We start from the raw sequence: 18,529 nt of genomic DNA, 5'->3' as shown, positions 1-18,529 counted from the left end.
GCACTGAACTTTAGTACAATTGGACCACGTCACATCAATAGCATCTTTCCAGAGCTCAGTCAACCTCTGTCTGTCATTCCCTGAGTTTCTGCTGCAAGACCGGTCACCCGCCCCTTAGATAAAATGAAGCCCCGACCCAGAACGTCACCTATCCGTGTTCTCCAGAGGTGCTGCTTGACCGGCTGAGTTACTCCAGCATTTTGTGCTGTCCTCTAATTACTCCTCCTCTGATGTGCCTCTGTGATGGCACACTCAGTGGCAGGCATCCCTGTGGGAAGGCAGCACCAGTGCAGCTCGTTCCTCTGGGGCAGAGAGTTCTGAGGTGGCGATGGACACTGGACCCACACTGAGGGTGGTTCTGGGGTGCTGTGGGACCCCCAATGTTGAACATGGGCCCCCATCTATCTGGCCTGGTAAAGCAAAGCAAGTGCAACTTCTGTTTGATGCGCAGGACATTTCCTGGATTACCTGGCCCAATGTTCCTGCCTTCACCAACGCCACGAAATCAATAACATCAGCATTGCTCTGCTGAGAGCCTCTAGCATATCCTTTGTCGAAATGGTGATGGTGGTATCACTCTCACATCCCAGTGACAGAAATGTGTTTCAGGATATCCTGTCATCATGCAGGGCATTAATTACCTTCAGGGTGATTTATTTTTATTGCATATTCTTCACCCAATTTTGTCAATTGCTTTAGGATTTCAACAACTCGAATCGATTATTTTGAAGGATTCCCTTTCCAAAGGCCGTTAAATGCCCAACATCTTTCCCAAAGGATTTTTAAAAAAAAATACTTGGAATTGTCTCATTGCATTCAGACAATTTTAATAAGGGCATTGGTTGATCCAGTTATGATGGCTGTCGAACAGATTTACCAGCTGCCGGGCAGCACCTGGGGTGGTGTAAAATGAACACTATTGATCGTGGATGAGGGACACATTAGTAGAGTGGGAGCCACATGGAGTTCGTCTGCACTCCTAGTGTCTCCCAGACAATATCGGTGAACCTCCTGCACTGCCACAGGCAATTCCAGGAGTGAGATGGTGGAGAAGTTTAAGAATTGTGTTTTGATTAAAAAAGTCTGAATATTTTTAAGATTGCTTGCAACACGCTATTGGAAGCTGGATCGTGGAGCTGTTTGACCAGGTGGGCAATGTTGTGCAGAGTCAACCTGTAACCTCCACGTTGCAAAGTCAAACCTTCCGTCATTGTCTCACCAGCTCTGGTCATCGTGAGTGGAATGGAAACAAAAGCTGGATCAGAGCTGATGCAAGTTTGGGGATGTTTGCTGTGAGTTCAACGGACATTGAGGGTTGATGACGGAATTAGTCAGAATGATGCTCGTCGTGATTTGTCCTCTGCATGGGAGAGTCTGGGACCAGAGCCCATAGCTTCAGAATAAAAGGACGTACCATTGCAAAGGAGATGAGAAGGAATTTCTTTAGCCAGAGGGTGGTGAATCTGTGGAATTCCTTGCCACAGACTGTGGAGGCCAAGTCAATGGATAATTTTAAGGTGGAGATTGGTAGATTCTTGATTAGTATGGGTGTCAGGGTTATGGGGCAAAGGCAGGAGAATGGGGTTGAGAGGGAAAGATTGTCAGCCATGATTGAATGGCGGAGTAGACTTGATGAACCGAATGGTCCAATTCTGCTCCTAGAACTTATGGACTAATGAACCTGCTGCGCTGGCAATTCCATCTGCTGCCTGCCCTTTGCTACAGCTCTGTGCTCCCCACCAGCCCTGGTCAACTGCAGCAGAAGGTTTGGGCTCTCCTCTCTAACTGTTTCCTACTTGTGCGCACAGCTCCTTCAGCGTCAGACGCCTAATTGCCTTCTGCATACGGCTGGCAATGCCCTCTCCCCTGGCTCTGCACCGCTTCCTCCCCGCGCCGATCCCATAATAGACCAGAGCAGACTGCCACATTCAGGAGCGCTCTGTAGAAATATTTCTGTCGCTGTTTGAATGGCAAATGAGGTGCTGTCAGTGATCGGGAGATCAGACAGATGACTTATTATCTCCCGAAGCCTGAAAGCTTTTCAGAGAGATGGGTCCATCAGGCAGTTTAAGGGATAATTGAAGTAAAAAAAAAGCAATTATTTCATTTTATAAGTCGAGTGTGAAGGAAGGATGGTCTGTCGGTTCTCTGTTCCTTTGTTCTGGATGCGAGATTCTGTTCTCTGCCTCTATGAGTGTGAGAGAGGGTGCTGCAGCAGCGTTAGTGTAAGAGCGTTTTGTTTCATCGTTAACACAGGGAGGGGTGTGGAGCCACAGCCTGGGGCTGTTGGTGGGAGAGCGCCCAGCTGTTTCACATCTGGCACCGCAGCACGGGAGAAAGGTGGATCCGGGAAGCACAGTGGCAAACACTGAAAGGTAAAAATATTATTTTATTATATCTCCCTCCAACCACTAAACTATGTAATCACAGATATACCCTGTGCAGAAACAGGCCCTTCGGCCCACCATGTCTGTGCTGATCATCAAATTTAGAAGCATTTAGACAGGTGCATGGATAGTACGAGGGGCAGCAGATGAAATTGCCAGTGCAGCAGGTTCATAAGTTCATAGGGGTTTAGAGGGATATGGGCCAAATGCAGGCGGGTGGAACTAGTGTAGATGGGACATGTTGGCTGGAGTTGGCAAGTTGGGTTGAGGGGACAGTTTTCATGCTGAAAGACTCTCTGACTCTAAATACCGATCTAAACTATTCTCATAGTTCACCGTCAGCCTTCCAAGTGCAACCTTGTCAAAGCGTTATTGAAGCCCATGGAAAGGACATTAACCATGTATTTCCCTGCTGCTTGTGGAACCTACCCCACATTTCCAGATTACAACAGTGACTATAATTCAGAAATATTTCATCAGTAATGCGATGTTTTGGGAAATAAAATGTAGATATTTTTCCCTTGACTGTGCCATATGCCCCTCACCTGGGCCTCTCTGTCAGAGGTAATTTCAAGACTTTGTAGATGGATTTAACCTACAAATTACTACCTTTTTCCCTGCAGCACCATATTCATTTCACCTGTTTCAGTGAATGCAACAAGGTAGATGCTGGAAACAATCGATGGGTGAGACAGTATGGATCATGAGAGGAATAGATCGGGTAAAGGCACATAGTCCTCTTTGCCAAAAGTAGGGGAATCGAGAACCTGAGGAGCAAGGTTTAAGGTGAGGGGGCAAAACAATTAATTGGAACCTGAGGGGTAACTTTTTTACACAAATTGTGGTGTGTGTATGGAACGAGCTGCTGGAGGGGGTAGTTGAGGCAGGTACTATTACAATGTTTAAGAAACATGTAGACTTGTCCATGGATAGGGTAGGTTGAGAGGGATATGGGGCGAACACAGTCAGGTGGGAATAGTGTAGATGGCGCATGTTGGTCAGTGTGGGCATGTTGGGCCGAAGGGCCTGTCTCCAAACCTAGCACCTGTGCCACCCCAAGCAAGGGCAGTAACTGCAGGGGAACACACCACCATGCCACACACCACCATGCCACACACCACCATGCCACACACCACCATGCCACACACCACCATGCCACACACCACCATGCCACACACCACCATGCCACACACCACCATGCCACACACCACCATGCCACACACCACCATGCCACACACCACCATGCCACACACCACCATGCCACACACCACCATGCCACACACCACCATGCCACACACCACCATGCCACACACCACCATGCCACACACCACCATGCCACACACCACCATGCACACACCACCATGCCACACACCACCATGCCACACACCACCATGCCACACACCACCATGCCACACACCACCATGCCACACACCACCATGCCACACACCACCATGCCACACACCACCATGCCACACACCACCATGCCACACACCACCATGCCACACACCACCATGCCACACACCACCATGCCACACACCACCATGCCACACACCACCATGCCACACACCACCATGCCACACACCACCATGCCACACACCACCATGCCACACACCACCATGCCACACACCACCATGCCACACACCACCATGCCACACACCACCATGCCACACACCACCATGCCACACACCACCATGCCACACACCACCATGCCACACACCACCATGCCACACACCACCATGCCACACACCACCATGCCACACACCACCATGCCACACACCACCATGCCACACACCACCATGCCACACACCACCATGCCACACACCACCATGCCACACACCACCATGCCACACACCACCATGCCACACACCACCATGCCACACACCACCCCCCTCTTCAAAATACCTCGCTGCTTCTTCAACAGCTCTCAGACCACCTCCACTGCAGTGTTCATGGTGGCTTCCCCCCTACATCTACTCCTCTTCCCGGTGTGGTTGAGGCGCTGGGTTTGGGCGGTTCTGTTGGAGCTGCTCGGATACATTTTGTAGACGGTACACATTGCAGTCACTGGTGGGTGGGATCCCAATCCCATCCTTGTTGACAGCATTGATCTTCTGGTGTGAACTTGGAGCTGTGCCCATCCAGACAAGCAATGATGTACTTTGTGGATGGTGGAAAGGTACCAGGGTGTCAGCAGGATGCTGCCAGGACTGGTGGTGAAGAAGGCAGTCCGCAGGTTTGCCTTCATCAGACAGGGTATTGAGTACAGGAGTTTAACATCATCTTCTCAAGGCCAATTACTGATGGCCAGTATGTGCTGGCCTTGTCAGTGATGCCTATATCTTAGAATCTAATAAAAAAACAGACTGTGGTCCAAGTGTTGGTGTTTAGGAAGGATTAGCACAGATAGGTGCTTGAGGATCGGCATAGACAGATGGGCTGAAGGGCCTGTTCATGTGCTGTAATTCTCTCTGATTATGACCGTTGTGAATGGTTTGTGTCTTGTGATTTCTGTGTGCCATTTAACTGTTGTGCCAGGGATGACGTTGGTAAATGCTGAGGGAGAGAGGGAGAGAGAGAGAGGGGGAGAGAGAGAGAGAGAGAGGGGGGAGGGGGAGAGAGAGAGAGAGAAAGAGAGAGAGAGGAGTGAGAGGGAGAGAGAGAGAGAGAGAGAGCACAATATTTTAAATTAATAGCAGACAACAAAGATTGTAAAATTGGATGCTGGTCTGCAGATGGATTTAATTGCGCTTCGACTCCATGCGTCTGGAATTGTGCAAGTTAATTGGGCAAATGTGACCTCTTCGCCCCTCCTGTCGCCTGCCTCGGGCTGTGTGAGTTTGGTCCCTGCCCCTCGCCACTGTAATAATGAATTACAGTTCACAATCTGATTCTGTACTAATAATACGTGGTTGCTAAACTGTTCATAGGTTCTTCATGGTAAAGTGTCGGCCATCCCACTCCCACATCACACCGCCAGTGCCCCTGTGACAGTGGATCCCAGCCAGGCATGTCGATACTGGTGGCAGGGTGGGCAGTGCCCCCTGCACTCTGGCCACTCCTACTTCTCCCTCATCACCCAATTCAGCTCAAGGCCATCAACCACATCTTTCACCCGATGCACACGTACACACACACACATACGCGCGCACACATACATACATGCACTTGCATGCACTCACATATGCACATGCATGCACTGACATACACACATGCACTCACACACACACATGTACATGGATGCACTCACATACATACATAGGCATGCACCCACATAATACACACATGCACCCACATAATACACACATGCACATGCATGTACACACACACACACACACACACACACACACACACACACACACACACACACACACACACACACACACACACACACACACACACACACACACACACACACACACACACACACACACACACACACACACCCATGCATGCACACAACACAAGGGTGGCACAAGGGCGCATTGGTCGAGTTGCTGCCACACCCGGGTTCAATCCTGACTATGGGTGTTGTCTGTATGGACTCTATATGTTCTCTCTGTGACCGTGTGGGTTTCCTATGGGTGCTCCGGTTTCTTCCCACATTCCAAAGGCATGCAGGTTTTTAGGTTAATTGGCTTCTAGAGATTGCTCCTAAGGTGTGGATGTGAAACTGGGATAGCATGAAACAAGTGCATGAGTGGACAGTACATTGGTCAGGGAGGACTCAATCAGCAGAAGAGCCTATTTCCATGCTGTATCTCTAAACTCACAAGTGCATGCATGCACTCACATGCACTCACACAGAAACACACACGCATGCACATGCATGTACTCATGCAGACACACACATGCATGCACTCACACACATGCTCACACATATACGCACACATGAAGGGAGACTGGGTGGTAGGTTCTGAAGGGAGTTACAGAAACAGGGAGGATGTTGGAGCCAGGGAGATTACAGAGAGGGGGATGTTAAAGCCAGAAGGGGTTAAAGTGAAGGGGAGGAGTGTAGGGGCTGGATAGGGTTACAGGGACGAGGAGGGGTGTAGGGGCTGGATGGGGATACAGGAATGGCGAGGGGTGTCGTGGCCAGAGGGTGTTACAGCAACGGAGCCTGTTAATGCCGGAGGGGATTACAGGGAAGGGGAAGGGTGTAGGCGTTGAAGGTGTTAAAGGCATCGGGAGGGGTGTTGGGGCTGGTGGAGGCTATAGGAATGGGGAGGAGAGTAGGGGCCGGAGTGTGTTACAGGGACGGGGAAGTTGTAGGGGCCGGAGGAGAGTTGGGAGGGAACAATCATTCCCTGCTGCTTGGAGACAGGAGTCGGTGTCGGGCTGGCTGCCAGTTTCTGGCTGAGGATCGGGTTGCGAACGGCATCAATAATCGATGGAGTGAGTGCGGGCTGGGTGCTGTAGGGATGGGTGCGGGGACCCAGTGCAGAGAGTTACCTATAGTTCCCATGTCGAGGGAACGATGATCAGATCACATTAGTTTATCGTCCGATCATCCAGAGAGAAAAGCGAATGGCCAGGGTGTCAGGCAGGCTTGACGATACCTCCAGCCTTCCTGAGGCGACGCACCATGAAGATGGACTGGATGGGAGGGAATGAGGATCCTGTGATGGACTGGGCTGCGTTCACCACTCTGCAGGTTCAGGTGGCCAAGGACAGAGCCGTTGCCACACCAGGCTGCCAGGCATCCCATCAGAATACTTTCTAAAGCACATCTGTTTGAGAGAATCGTCGTGGACATGTTGAATCTTCTCAGACGCCCAAGGATGTAAATTTGCTGATGACCTTTCTGATCTCTGGGTCGGTGTGAGGGGACCAGGTTAGGTTGCTGGTGATATGGACGTCTAGAGACCAGAAGCTCTGTTGATGAGGACATGTTGTGTACATGTCCCTTGCTTGCAGCAACCACCAGGTCGTCTTGCTGATGTCAGGTGAGGTTATTGTGTCAGTGCTCGGCGAATATGTGAACACTACTCGCTGAAATAGAAAGATGGGTCGGATTCTGCAGCCCCCCCCTTGTGGGCTCGGGACAAGCTGGATCCCAACTCTGACCTCACGAAAACCCGGACACTTCTGAAAAAACTCTTTTTGTTGTTCGATTCATTGGAATGTGGTCGTTGCCAAAATATCAGATCGGACGGCCAGCGAGTGCGCTGGACCAGGGGAGTGGTGGTCCCCGGGGAGGGTGGTCCACATGCCGGTCCCAGGGACTGGGCAGTGTGCCCTGTGGTTGGGGTGGGTGCTGGTTCCCAGCGGGCGGCAGACAGCGTGCTGGTCCCTGTGGGGTGGGGGGAGCTGCCAGTGGTTCCTGGTGGCGCTAGTGATACCGTGACTCCTGGCGGGCAGGCGGGTGTTCCATGTGCTGGACCTGATGGGCGGTTGTTCCTGGGGATGGAGGTGTGGTGGTGGGGAGGGGCGAAATGATGACACATGTTTGGTGATGTAGTGGCACCGGGTGGGCGGGCAAGGGATGTGGGCTATCCCGGAGTGGGTGGTTCCCGTAGGCACTGGTGATAAGGTGGATCTTGGTGGGTGGGTGGTCCATGTGGACTCTCAATCCACCTGAAAGGACTGAAGGGGCCTCTGCTAAATGTCTTAGGTCAAAATATCATCTCTCTCCTCACTGCCACTTTTCTACATCGCTGTATGCATCTGATCAGCGGAAGGCTGGCAAAGTAATGCCCAGGGGAACTGGGCACTTGCTGATGAGTGAACGCTGTAGACAATAGACTTTGATGGAACTCTCATGGAGAGTTTGGAAGGTGAGCTTAAACCCCCTGTCAGTGTCAGGAGGGCGGTGCCTCATCACCAGTCTGTGCGTATGCATGTAGCATAAACGCAGAGGACAAAATAAAAGCCAGACATTACTTACAACAGCTTACCCAATAGTGAAAGGACTGCATAAAGTGGATGTGGAGAGGATGTTTCCACTAGTGGGAGAGTCTAGGTCCAGAGGCCATAGCCTCAGACTAAAAGGACGTACCTTTAGAAAGGAGACGAGGAGGAATTTACTGAGTCAGAGGGTGGTGAATCTCGAATTCATTGCGACAGAAAGCCGTGGAGGCTATCAATGGATATTTCGAAGGTGGAGATTGATAAATTCTTGATTAGCTATGGGTGTCAGGGGGTTATGGAGAGAAGGCAAGAGAATGGGGTTGAGAAGGAAAGAGAGATCAGCCATGATTGAATGGCAGAGTAGACTTCATGGGCCGGATGGCCTAATTCTGCTCCTATAACGTATGAACCTATGTACATGCGAGGAACTCTTGGTGGGTCCGGCAGCATCTGCCTCAAAGACCCTTCACCAGAACTGGAGTCGTTCACTCTGTTTCTCACTCCACAGATGCCGCCTGACCCGCTGAGTGTTTCAAGCAGTTTCTGTTTTTATTTCAGGTTTCCAGCATCTGCACTTGTTTTGATTTCCATAAAACCGGCCGGTTTCACTAATACCCAGGAGCAAAGGTGCCCCTTACCCATCCTGACAATGTAACTGCCCCTCTCTGCACTCTAAAACGGCCTCACAAAACCTCAGCACGAAGCAGTCACAGATGGCCAACATGGGCAGCACGGTGGCACAGCGGTGACCTTGGGTGCTGTCTGTATGGAGGTTATATGTTCTCCCTGTGACCGCGTGGGTTTTCTCCAGGTGTTCCGGTTTTCTCCCACACTCCAAAGAAGTGCAGGGTTGTAGGTTAATTGGCTTCAATACAATTGTAAATTGTCCCTAGTGTTTCGGATAATGCTAGTGTGTGGGTGATCGCTGGTCGGCGCGGACTGGGGGGGGGGGGGGGGGGTGGGGGGGGGGGGTGGGGGGGGGGGGGGCTGAAGGGCCTGTTTGCGCGCTGTATTTCTAAAGTCTAAAGTCTAAAGAATGACATCCTGACACTGACATTACATTAAGCAAAGAACTTTTAAAAAATAGATTGTTTAGTGCTCGGATCTGTAAACCGGTTTAGGGTGTTTCATTCAGCAGTGACACGGGGCACCACTGTTCTCCTGAGACTGGACAAGCAGTTTAATTTTACCTTCAAACTTTCCATGGAAGTTTTATCTAAGTTTATGTTTTACAAAATCTACGCAGCCACATGTGACCAGTTCCCTCGGGGCTTACTTTCACCAAGTAGTGGCGTAGGCGGAGATGATGACTTTCTGGATTATACGTGAGGTGTGAGATACTCCATTCAAATGAGATGTGAAGCTGAGACCCTGAAGTAGAGAGGTTACACTACAGTTAGAGACCACGTCTGGCGAGACCACATCTGGAGTACTGCTCTCCTTCAAGGATGGATGTTAACTTGTTGGAAATAGTTCAGAGAAAATTTAACAGATTAAGACCTAGAATAGGCAGGAATGTTTTACGGTGAAAGGTCAGACAGTCTGAGTTTGCTGCAACATAGAGACTGGTATTACAGTGGTGGCATGCAGACAGAAACAAACATAAGTTTCAGTTAAGCAATTACCAGTAAGGGCCTTCTTTATTTTTTACAAAAGTACACTGCACATACTCAGACCCTTATTCACGAAGTGATAAAATATGAATATATCACATGATTCATATATGCCATCTTAAAAGTACAGTTACCATTAGAAACACTACAGCCACTGAATATAACAGCCCGGAAGTCATGATGCAGCTTTATAGTACTTTGTTTAGGCCTCATTTGGAATATTGTGTGCAGTTCTGGGCACCCCATTACAGGAAGGGTGTGGAGGCTTTGCAAAAGGTACAGAGGAGGTTTACAGAATGATGCCTGGATTTGCGGGGTATTAGCTACAGGGAGAGGTTGGTCAGAGGGATTGTTTTCTCTGGAATGCTGGAGGTTGCGGGAAGGCCTGTTAGAAGTAGATACAATTATGAGAGACATATATAGGGTAGATAGAAATGATTTTTTCCAGGATGGAAAAATTAAATACTAGAGGACATAGGTTTAAGGTGAGAGGGATAAGGTTTAAAAGAGATGTGAGGTGTCATTTTTTTACACAGAGGGTGGCAAGTGCCTGGAATACACTGCCAGGGTGGTGGTTGAAACAGAAACTTTAGTGACATTTTAAAAGACATTTGGATAGGCAGATGGAAAAGGAGAGACCTGAAATGTCACCTATCCTTTTACTCTAGAGATGCTGCTTGATCCGCTGAGTTACTCCAGCATTTATCTTACTGCCCATAACCCATGTCCCTCCGCATCCAAAGATAGGTATTTGGATACGGACGAATATGGGTTATATGCAGTAAGGTAGGTGATGGACTTGGCATTATGTTTGGCACAGACATAGTGGCCCGAAGGGCCTGTTTGTGTGCTGTGCTGTTATGTTCTATGTATTTCTGTCACTGGCTGTGATTTTAGAGTTACTCGTCTTGTTCCTTGTTCCTTGGCAATCCCGTCCCTCAATGTCACTTCAACTGAGTTGCTCAACTAATGCAGAGAGTGGCCAAAGGTCTCTTCCATTGCTTGCTCATGCAGTCACTGTCAGTCAGGCTGGGGATAGATTTCAAATTCCCTCACAGAGGACGTCAATGAGCCAAGTGGCTTTCACACACAGTCTAGCCACACATTGAAACGAGATTTATGTTCCTGTTTATCTTCACCATTTGTACGCAACGTCTCCAACTGTTGTAGTGGGATTCAATATTTATTGATCAGCAGTCACCGGATACAGGATACGTCACACTGTGACCTGCTGCCCAAACCTTGGATTCAGGAATCTTCTCGTTACCTGAGCAAGTGTGATCTGTTGCACTTTAGGAGGTCAAAAGTGAAGAGAAAGTATCCAGTTAATAGCAAGATCTTAATACAGTATTAATGTACAAAGGGATTTTGGGGTTCTAGTCCATAACTCCCTAAAAGTGGCAAAAGTAGATAAAGTGGTAAATAAGGCATCTGGTATGCTTACCTTTGTACGTCAGGGCACTGAGTATAAGAGTCAGGAAATTATGATCCAGCTTTAGAGAACTTTAGTTAGGCTACGTTTGGAGTTTTGTGTGCGGATCTGGTCGCCCCATACAGGAATGATGTGGAGGCCTTGGAGAGGGTGTTTTCTCTGTAGTCTGTGCCTGTGTTGTATTGTTCTATTTTCTATGTACCCCCTGGCCCTCTCCTCACACCTTAAACTCTCATTTCCGTTACTGAAATTTGGTTACCAGTTCCTATATCTCCAGATGTGGGCCAATTGCCTGATGTGGGTCAGCACCAGATGTGGGTCATCACCAGATGTGGGCCAGTGCCAGCTGTGGGTCAGTGTCAGATGTGGGTCAGTGCCAGCTGTGGGTCAGTGCCAGCTGTGGGTCAGTGCCAGGTGTGGGTCAGTGCCAGATATGGGTCAGTGTGAGATGTGAGAATACCATGTGTGGGGCCAGTACCAGATGTGGGTCAGTACAGATGTGGGTCAGCAGTGTATGAGTGTCATCACCAGATGTGGGCCAGTGCCTGATGGGTCAGTGCCAAATGTGGGTCAGTGTGAGATATGGGTCAGTGTGAGATGTGGGTCAGTGCCAGATGTGGGTCAGTGCCAGATGTGGGTCAGTGCCAGATGTGGATCAGTGCCAGATGTGGGTCAGTGCCAGATGTGGGTCAGTGCCGGATGTGGGTCAGTGTGAGTGAGATGTGGGTCAGTGTGAGATGTGGGTCAGTGCCAGATGTGGGTCAGTGCCAGATGTGGGTCAGTGCCAGATGTGGGTCAGTGCCAGATGTGGGTCAGTGCCAGATGTGGGTCAGTGCCAGATGTGGGTCAGTGCCAGATGTGGGTCAGTGCCAGATGTGGGTCAGTGCCAGATGTGGGTCAGTGCCAGCTGTGGGTCAGTGCCAGCTGTGGGTCAGTGCCAGGTGTGGGTCAGTGCCAGGTGTGGGTCAGTGCCAGGTGTGGGTCAGTGCCAGGTGTGGGTCAGTGCCAGGTGTGGGTCAGTGCCAGGTGTGGGTCAGTGTCAGATGTGGGTCAGTGCCAGGTGTGGGTCAGTGCCAGGTGTGGGTCAGTGCCAGCTGTGGGTCAGTGCCAGCTGTGGGTCAGTGCCAGGTGTGGGTCAGTGTCAGGTGTGGGTCAGTGCCAGGTGTAGGTCAGTGCCAGGTGTGGGTCAGTGCCAGGTGTGGGTCAGTGCCAGGTGTGGGTCAGTGCCAGATGTGGGTCAGTGCCAGGTGCGGCTCAATGCCAGATGTGGGCTAGTCCCAGATGCGGTTAGCATCTGTATCTCTGTGAAGCGGTCAACAACCTTTTCGTCTGTTAAAATAACTATACATGCATGTGTGTGTTTGTGTGTCTGTCCCGGTGCGATTGACCCTGGTCTGGTGCTGTGGAGGGTGACCCAGGTCAGGGGCCACTGTAACCTGGGTGAGGGTCACTCTCCTGGTGCTGTCAAGGTGATACGAGTGAGTGCGGCTGGAGCTCGCTGTGCTGGTTGGGTGCGGAGCTGCCCTGGCCCCAGTGCCCATACCCGCAACTGCCTGCAGCTTGCAGCGGTTGGGATGCTGGCAAAAAGGCTACAGGCTGTCATGCCGTCATGGTGGGTGCCTGCTGCCTGGGGCAGATGCGCAAAGACAGGACTCGTTCACTTCAGTCAGACGCAACCCATTAAACCTTCAGTAAACACTTCAATCTCCTCCCTCTTGTTCCAGGACCAGCATGCTGAAGGCATCGCTTTGCATCGCGTGGATCAGCCTCTGCTGGGCACCTGCCAAGGGTCTGCCAGATACAGGTGGGTTTTCAATGTGCGGGTGGGGAAATACGGGTGCCCCGAAACTGCAACAGTAACCCCCAGAGTGATCACAGGAGCGACCCCACGGTGACCCACGGTGACCCACAGTATATAACTGTGACGCCACTTTCAAAGAACAGTGTACCTGCACTCCGAGATCCCTCTGCTCTCCAACTCTCCAGGTCCCTGCCATTCACTGTGAAGGTCCTGCCTTGGTTTGACTTCCTAAAATGCAACATCTTGTACTTATCTGCATTAAACACCGTTAACCATTCCTCGGCCCACTTATCCAACATCAAGATCCTGCTGTAATTTTTGACAACTATCTTCACTATCTACGATATCATCCACTTCAGTGTCATCTGCAAACATACTAATCATGCCTTCTACATTCCCACCCAAATCATTGATATAAGCCACAACTAGCAATTGGGCCAGCATACCACTAATCACATGCCTCCAACCGGAGATACAAACTTCCACCATTACCCTTTGCATCCTTCTATGACAGCAATTCACTATCCAGTCGGCTAGTTCAATTTAGTCATTTGCCACTTCCCATTTCCCGAAGAGTTGATCAAGCTTTGCCCTCTGCCGAATAGGGCCCTCTACGTATTGCCAGAGGAAACTTTCCTGAACATATTTGACAATTTCCACCCTATCTAAGCCCTTGGCACCGTGACAGTCCCTGTCTATATTGGGAAAGTGGAAATCCCCTATCATGACAACTGTACAAGTTTATATATAACCTTATTATTGCTTCTGTCAGGCCTCCCCTCAACCTCTGAATGCCAAAGTTGTGTAAAGCTGTAAATGCTGCAGTAATTATCCTACAGCCACACAGCGTAGACACATCATTGAAGCCACTCAATGGGAGAAAGATTGGTATTAAACACAATAATTCATTTAATTAGAAGTCAGCCTGACCTTTCAATGAGACTGATAATTTTATTCCATGCAAGAACATCAGACTCTCCAGTCAAGTCAAGAGTCAAGAATGGTTTATTGTCATATGTCCCAGATAGAACAATGAAATTCATACTTGCTGCAGCACAACAGAATATGTAAACATAGTACACTGTAAATAATAATAATAATAATAATAATAATAATAATAATAATAATAATAATAATAATAATAATAATAATAATAATAATAATAATAATAATAATAATAATAATAATAATAATAATAATAATAATAATAATAATAATAATAATAATAATAATAATAATAATAATAATAGTCTATTGTAGTTCAGCGCTTATTTGAGGTTGTAGTGTTTAATAACCTGATGGCTGTAGAGAAGAAGCTGTTCCTGAACCTGGACGTTACAGTTTTCAGCCTCTTGTACCTTCTTCCCGATGGCAGTGGTGAAATGAGTGTGTGGCCAGGATGGTGTGGGACTTTGATGATGCTGGCTGCCTTTTTGAGGCAGCGATTCCGATAAATCCCTTCCATGCTGGGGAGGTCAGAGCCGGTGATGGACTGGGCAACTTTTTCCATAGGCAGTTCTCAATGGACTCTGGCCACTCCTACCATGCCCTGCTATATAGGACACTTTATAGCTGAAACCTCACTGAATTCACCCCCTACCTTCAGTCCTGGCAGTAGGTTGCCCAGCTCCCAGCCGTCACACCAGGCAGCTCCATGCATCCAGCGTCATGCAACCTGGAGGGCTTCATCACTGCAAACGTCCCAACAGAGTCACATCAACCCTCGTAGGCGCAGTGCAAATGAAGCCACTTAGTGTGGTGCAGGAAGGTCTAAGACACTGGAAAGGGTGCCCCAGAGTGGTGCTGGAGGCATTGCTGAGGGCTTTAAACGATGTGTTAGTTAGAAGGAATTGCAGATGATGGTTTACACCAAAGACAGACACAAGAAGCTGGAGTAACTCAGTTGGTCAGGCTTTATAAGTCATAGGAGCAGAACCAGGCCATTTGGCCCATCAAGTCTATTCCACCATTCAATCATGACTGATCTATCTTTCCCTCTCAAACCCATTCTGCTCCCATTCCCCATCCCTTTCTGCTGAAGGGTCTCAACCCGAAACGTCACCTATCACTTTTCTCCAGAGATGCTGCCTGACCGGCTGAGTTACTCCAGCTTTTTGTGTCCATTAAAGGTAATGTTGGTCCTGCCTTCAATAAAAATGAAGACTTTGGAAATGTTATCTCCATCGTGGTGGGGGGGGGGGGGGAATAAACTGTGTGGGAGAATGTGGGAGAGACCTCCCTTCCACCTTTAACTCTGCTTCACTTCCCCCAGCAACAGGCAAGAGGTATGAGAAGGCAGTGAGCATCAAGAAGGACCTACACCAGCCGGTTCACCGGGAACTAGCGGCCTCTGCGCTGCTGCCCTGCGTTTTCTCGGTGCTCCCACGTTCTCCCGTCAACCCCTCGCTGCTCCCCGACACCCCACGGATCAAATGGACCAAAGTGTCGCTGGAGGGTGGCAGCAGGAAGGAAGTGGTCATCCTGGTGGCCAAGAACAACACGGTGAAACTCAACCCGGCCTATCGGGGCCGGGCCAGCCTGCCGGCCTACGGGCCGTTCCAGTACAACGCCAGCCTGGAGATGGTGGCTCTCCGCGCCAGCGACTCGGGCATCTATCAGTGCGAGGTGGTGGTGGGCATGGACGATGAGCAGGATACCGTGCCGCTGCACGTTACCGGTGAGTTCCTGCTGGGGTAGAGCAGCCCGTCACCCTGAGCTGTGAGACCTCCTGACGTAGCTTTAGAAAGGAGGTGAGGAGGAATGTCTTTAGTCGGAGGGTGGTGAATGTGTGGAATTCATTGCCACGGATGGCTGTGGAGGCCGAGTCTTTTAGTTTAGTTTACAGATACAGCACGGATGTGAGTCCAGCAATCCCTGTACACCAGCACTATCCTACATACTCGGGACAATTTACACTTTTTACCAAAGCGAATCAACCTACAAACCTTTGGAGTGTGGGGGGAAACCGGAGCACCCTGGGAAAACCCACACGGTCACAGGGAGAACGTACAAAATGTGTACAGACAGCACCCATAGTCAGGATCAAACCCAGGTCCCTCACGCTGTGAGGCAGCAACACTACCGCCTGGCGTCCTCAGCAATATGGAGAGGGCCTTGCAAGTCATTGGATATTTTTTAAGGCGGTGATTGACAGATTCTTGATGAATAAGTGTGGCAAGATTATGGGGAGAAGGCAGGAGAATGGGGTGGAGAAGGAAAGATAGATCAGCCTTGATTGAGTGGCAGAGTAGACACCAAGGGCCGAATGGCATAATTCTGCTCCTATGACTTATAAAGCAGGGATTCTGTATCTCAGTGACATTCCTCACATCCAGAGGTCCCGCAAAGTCTCATGGCTAACTCTGGTGCCAGTGTACGGTCAGGGGTTCGGGGTGACACAGCAAGCCTACAGGGCAACAGGGTGGCACAGCGGTAGAATTGCTGCGTCAGAGACCTGGGTTTAATTTTGACTAGGGGTGCTGTTTGCAAAGAGGTTATACATTCTCCCTGTGACCGCACGGGTTTTCTCCAGGTGCTCCCACATTCCAAGTATCTGGGGGTTTATCGGTTAATTGTCTTCAGTAAATTGCCCCTAATGTACAGGACAAATGGTGAAAGGGTGAAGGTTGGTCGGCTTGGTCTTGGTGGGCCAAAGGGCCTATTTCCACATTGTATCTCTAACATAAACTAAACTAAGGCCCCAAACCCTTAACAAACTGCTGCGTTAATGCCCAATTCTCCATTCTAAATTAACCCATTCTCCTCCAGAGTAAATCCCATCGCCTCAAATTTTCTGCAATACCCTCCCTGTCACTGAGGTGAGGCTCGCCGGCCTATAATTCCCTGGATTATCATATAGGGAGGCCTGGACTTCTAACACGTATGATTCATACCGCCTACATATTTATCCCGCAGCACTGTGCAGTGATTACTGTGTGCACCATCTGCAGAATATAAAGCGGCTTTTGACCCCCTGCCACGCCGACCGCCCTCCCCACCGCCTCTGCCCCCACCCACATCCCACCCTCCCCAACCCCCCAGTGCATTGCTAGATGTTCTGCTACAGTGTGGCCGTCCCTTCCTCTGTGGGGAACCCCTCTCCAGCCAGCAACAGGACCCCCTCCCCCCACTGCAAGCTGCCCCGTTATCTCCAGCGACCCCACGGCGCTTGTAAATACAACGCGGCCGGTTGCATTTTCACCGTCGCAGCCCCTCAGTGCCACACATGCTGTCAGAGGGGTGAAAAACTGTTCTCTGGTAACCGCGGCAACCAGCTACAGCAGCTCATGGCAACCAGCGGGCCACACGTTTCATGTAAAGGATGCGTGTTCTGGGTCGATGGGACGGGAGATATTCCCGGGGAAGGGGTCTGACCGTCAAACGCCGCTCGCTGCAGCCTCTGCCCTTGTAGCTGGTTGCGTGTCTCTCTCCACGGCACCAGACCACACAGCTGGCAGAGCCTGCCAGGGTCTTCACAACTTGGCATGACTGGCGATGGGTGGCATCACCGCCCATCTAATGCTGATCACTCACATTGAGGTATAGCATAAATCCTCAGTGTACACCCCAGCCTGTGTACATCCCAGCCTGTGTACGGCCCTGCCTGTGTACGGCCCTGCCTGTGTACGGCCCTGCCTGTGTACGGCCCTGCCTGTGTACGGCCCTGCCTGTGTACGGCCCTGCCTGTGTACGGCCCTGCCTGTGTACGGCCCTGCCTGTGTACGGCCCTGCCTGTGTACGGCCCTGCCTGTGTGCACCGCTATCTGAATAAAATGCCCCATCCACAGCACTGCAGTTAATGCTGCCTGCAACACTGTACAAACCAGGGCATTTTATTAGCGGCGCATATTGCAAGCACTGTGTACAGAGGCGGAGAGTGAGAATGTGAACTGCAGACTGTCCCCACTGTTTCCTGGATACAGCCCACTCTGCTTAAAGTCAACAGACAACGATGGATCTAGACAGGGCTGTACACAGGCAGGGGTGTGCACAGGCAGGGGTGGCCACAGGCAGGGGGGGTGGGGGGGGCACAGGCAGGGGTGTGCACAGGCAGGGGGGGGGGCACAGGCAGGGGGGGTTGGGGGGGGCACAGGCAGGGGGGGGGGGTGGGGGGGGCACAGGCAGGGGGGGGTTGGGGGGGCACAGCCAGGGGTGGCCAAAGGCAGGGGTGGCCACAGGCGGGGGGGGGGGGGGGGGGGGGGTTGGGGCACAGGCAGGGGGAGGGGTTGGGGGGGGCACAGGCAGGGGGGGTGGGGTGGGGGGGGGCACAGGCAGGGGGGGGTTGGGGGGGGCACAGGCAGCGGTGGCCACAGGCAGGGGTGTACACAGGCTGGGGGGGGGGCACAGGCTGAAGTGGCCACAGGCAGGGGTGTACACAGCTAGGGGTGTACACAGGCAGGGTTGTACACAGGCAGGGGTGGCCACAGGCAGAGGTGTACACAGGCAGGGG

The 18,529-nt window shown here is 50.8% G+C and overlaps 1 protein-coding gene across 7 annotated transcripts in view; it reads left to right on the top strand.

Moving 5' to 3' along the window:
• Window positions 1-18,529, top strand: part of ncanb (neurocan b) — a 103,247-nt gene that overhangs the window by 25,190 nt on the left and 59,528 nt on the right. For 4 of the 7 annotated variants that reach the window (XM_078423919.1, XM_078423920.1, XM_078423917.1 and 1 more), the window contains exons 2-4: window positions 2,257-2,375; window positions 13,004-13,083; window positions 15,353-15,757. In XM_078423919.1, the coding sequence (XP_078280045.1) occupies window positions 2,257-2,375; window positions 13,004-13,083; window positions 15,353-15,757 (604 nt within the window). The remainder of the gene's footprint in view (window positions 1-2,256; window positions 2,376-13,003; window positions 13,084-15,352; window positions 15,758-18,529) is intronic. The other 3 variants (XM_078423918.1, XM_078423924.1, XM_078423923.1) reach the window with 3 other exon arrangements.

This window comes from Rhinoraja longicauda, chromosome 28 (genome assembly GCF_053455715.1).
Source record: "Rhinoraja longicauda isolate Sanriku21f chromosome 28, sRhiLon1.1, whole genome shotgun sequence".
Classification (NCBI taxonomy): Eukaryota; Metazoa; Chordata; class Chondrichthyes; order Rajiformes; family Arhynchobatidae; genus Rhinoraja; species Rhinoraja longicauda.
Note: the sequence above shows the minus strand (reverse complement) of the source record. Positions and strands in the feature narration are given on the sequence as shown.